General features: G+C 34.7%; 1 protein-coding gene across 1 annotated transcript; it reads right to left on the bottom strand.

The window, feature by feature from the left end:
- Positions 1-223: 223 nt before the first annotated feature.
- On the bottom strand, positions 224-2,613 carry LOC120091910 (F-box protein PP2-A11). The gene is made up of 3 exons (XM_039050074.2): positions 1,986-2,613; positions 1,736-1,854; positions 224-880 (listed from the first exon to the last, which is right to left on the bottom strand). Exons 1-3 carry the CDS (start codon positions 2,310-2,312, stop codon positions 460-462), a joined length of 867 nt encoding a protein of 288 aa, XP_038906002.1. The 5' UTR covers positions 2,313-2,613; the 3' UTR covers positions 224-459.
- Between the last annotated feature and the right edge of the window lie 444 nt (positions 2,614-3,057).

The raw sequence follows: 3,057 nt of genomic DNA on the forward strand, positions 1-3,057 counted from the left end.
CACATTTGTTTAGTTTTTTTCATTATAACCACCAATTTAATCTCTTTTCAAAATATCTTAAAACATAATTTATCAATAATAGATACATCTGTTTAGTTTTTTGCATTATAGCCACCAATTTAATCTCCTTTCAAAATATCTCGGGATATAATAAGCAAAAATTAGTCACTGAGACATTGTTTTCAAATAGTAGTGTTTATGGAAACAAAAGCAAAATAACTAATTTAAGAACCACTATGACACAACCCTTCTTATTCACTAACACATGAGATCTGCCCATAAATACACATTAATGAAACAAATCAAATATCCATTTTAAGTAAACATTGCCTCATTTCCAACACAAATAACTATAGGCTTAGAAAAAATAAAGCCAGTCATTTGAGAAGCTTTCATAACCTCACTCAGCTATGTATTTTTACACAATTTCTACCTATAACAAAATCCAGACCGAGCGAGTCAACGACGCTTGGATCTCTGTTCATACTCAACTGGGTAAATCAGCACTGAATCTAAACAGAGACCGCCTTTTGTGTGCGTGCAGTCAATCTGAGTCATAGAGAATTTGATCCTTATCGATTCATTTCGAGCATTGACGTTGAAGTTACCTGCATGATGCAGAGTCCATTTCCCAGCTTCGTCTAAATAGCATTGAGTTTTGGCATGCTGACCATCTGAAGTCCAAAGCTGGAATTGCACAGGCTTTATGTTCCAACCATGAACGTGCTCGAGGTTATAGATTCGACGGCCAAACCTCTTCGATGTCCGACCCAATTGCAATCTGAAGTATAGGCTGTAAGTTCCTGGTGGAAACGGAAACTCTACCTCTCCACCAACTTCAAACCACCATATTTGCTGAAGATACGCAACATTGTGGAATCTACAAGCAAGAAAACAAAAACCGATTTCAGTTCCATCTCAACGGCGCAGGCGACAAAATCCCAAGAGTGCTATGCCTATGCTAGAAATGTTAATATGGATATATTGGTAATTAGTAAGGAAAGTTGTTAGAGTATTGGTGATGACAATATTTTGGAGTATGAATTAGGGCTTGAGAGTGATCTCAAGATTCAAAGGGTCCAAATACCTCAAACACTTGGGGGTTTATAATTCAATATATTTCGGTTCTATCAATTTGATATCCATACAAGCCTTGAACAAGGCAAATCATGCATCTTATTTCACTAATCACACAAACTTATACCTTATCTTTCCAGTTCTATCAGCTTCAAAAGATCATCAAATCTCAATGAGATAACAAGACTTCATCAAGAATACTACTGAAAACGATACGAATACACATAAACAAACGCTTTGTCGACACGAAAACGCTTTGAATGACCATTCCATTTTAGATGTTTAGAGGGTAGACGCAGATATATTTTCCACATGACTCAAGATAAAAACTTACATCCATGATCCAAACCAAATCTTAGTTGGGCACATCATTGTTTTTACAAACTTGGAATATTTGTTTCAAAAGCAACTTTCCATAGGAATCATTCTGCCTAAAACAAACAGATGGTACAAAATGATATTTAAAAAGTGAGATCTAGACATGTTACATGAAATTCGGCAAGCAAATCCATGAAATTCATCACCAATTTAAACAGTAATGATAAGAAACAAGCATAGATTGATTTCCACATCCTAATTCCAAAGATTCATTCCAACGCAATCAAAACACATAACAAATTAGTTCATTTTCAATATACATTTGATGAATCTGACTTACCTCGATTCTTCAGTCGAGATACGATTCCAATACCTCCGATCATCAATCCCAGTAATCCTCAAGTCCATAGAAGAAATCGACAAGCAAAGACCACCTGAATATTTATCCAGCCAAACATTCTGAAACCAAAATCGAAAAACAGAAATTCAACAAATGATCGAAACAGAGCAAGCCAAAAGAATTCAAACAATCCCAATTTGCCCTAATTTTGCAAAAATCAAAGAACACCTAACACTGAAATTAAAATTACCTTATTTCCACCATCTAATCGATTCTGCTGACAAAGTCTCGTATAAATCTCTCTTTTACTCATAGTCAAACCAACATCTCCAATCAGTCGTTGAACAAGAACCCTATAATTAGAAGGCAATTTGGACTCCCAAACGAAATCAGCCCAAGACGCCCCACGAAAAGCCCGATTCATCTTGGCAAGTTTACAAATCTCCACCGGACTCAAATACTTCAAAACATCCGCCGCACAGCTCTCCGGCAAGTCTCCGAGACCGGGAAACGGCGGCGGCGGCGAGGGCTGAGACCCAATATGGAGGCGGAAAAAAACAGAGATATTAAGACCCATTAGAGAAGGAAGAAGATCATGAGAAAATAATCAAAAGGGGTTGTTCATATAAGGGAAAAAGGAAGAATCAAGGTAATGGGGTTGCTTAGAATTGTCAGATTTTGAGAAAACTGAGAGCCAAGAGGTGTTTGTTTTGTTAGAAAGTGAAGGAATACAGCGAGGAATGATATGGACGGAAAGTAGGAGAGGATGATGAGTAGATATTTGGGGAATTGGAGATTATTTTAAAATGGAAGGAAGAATCTTGGTTGTGGAATGAGTGGACTTTTGTGCCAAATTTTTTTCTTTCAATAACAAATATTTATAATAATGGCTGCTGTTTATGTACTAGATTGAAGAACCAGTTTTCTTTTTTTTTTTTTTTCTTTTTTTTTTCTTTAAAGAAAAATAAATCAGACAATACAGTTGTCCCATTTTAATTAGGATAATGATTTCTATTTATTTAATTATAAAGAATTTGGTCTCAAATGTATGATGTGGATCCATTTCAGACAAATATTTTCCTCTTATTTTTATTTGGGTGGTGTTTGTTTGTGTTTGGTTCAAATATTCTTTTGGAAAATTCATTTTTTTTTAGTGGTGAAGAATGGGTGTGTATGGTCCAAATGTATCTTTTTTATCCCAAGTTTTTAAGAATATGTGTTTGTAGACTATGATAATTTCTAATGATATTAATGATTCTTTTTAAATACTAATTATTGATACATTAATATTGCATAAAATAAAAATAGAATTATTTTCAGAT

Source organism: Benincasa hispida, unplaced genomic scaffold, assembly GCF_027475165.1.
Source record: "Benincasa hispida cultivar pf3 unplaced genomic scaffold, pf3_genome.v1.1 HicScf179, whole genome shotgun sequence".
Classification (NCBI taxonomy): Eukaryota; Viridiplantae; Streptophyta; class Magnoliopsida; order Cucurbitales; family Cucurbitaceae; genus Benincasa; species Benincasa hispida.

Excerpts from the sequence above, each read along its gene's own strand:
- LOC120091910 (XM_039050074.2), bottom strand. The coding sequence starts at position 2,312 with ATGGGTCTTAATATCTCTGTTTTTTTCCGCCTCCATATTGGGTCTCAG. Across the intron at positions 1,855-1,985 it reads GATTAGATGGTGGAAATAAG|AATGTTTGGCTGGATAAATA; the intron begins GTAATTTTAATT and ends TTTTGGTTTCAG. Across the intron at positions 881-1,735 it reads ATCTCGACTGAAGAATCGAG|ATTCCACAATGTTGCGTATC; the intron begins GTAAGTCAGATT and ends TCTTGCTTGTAG.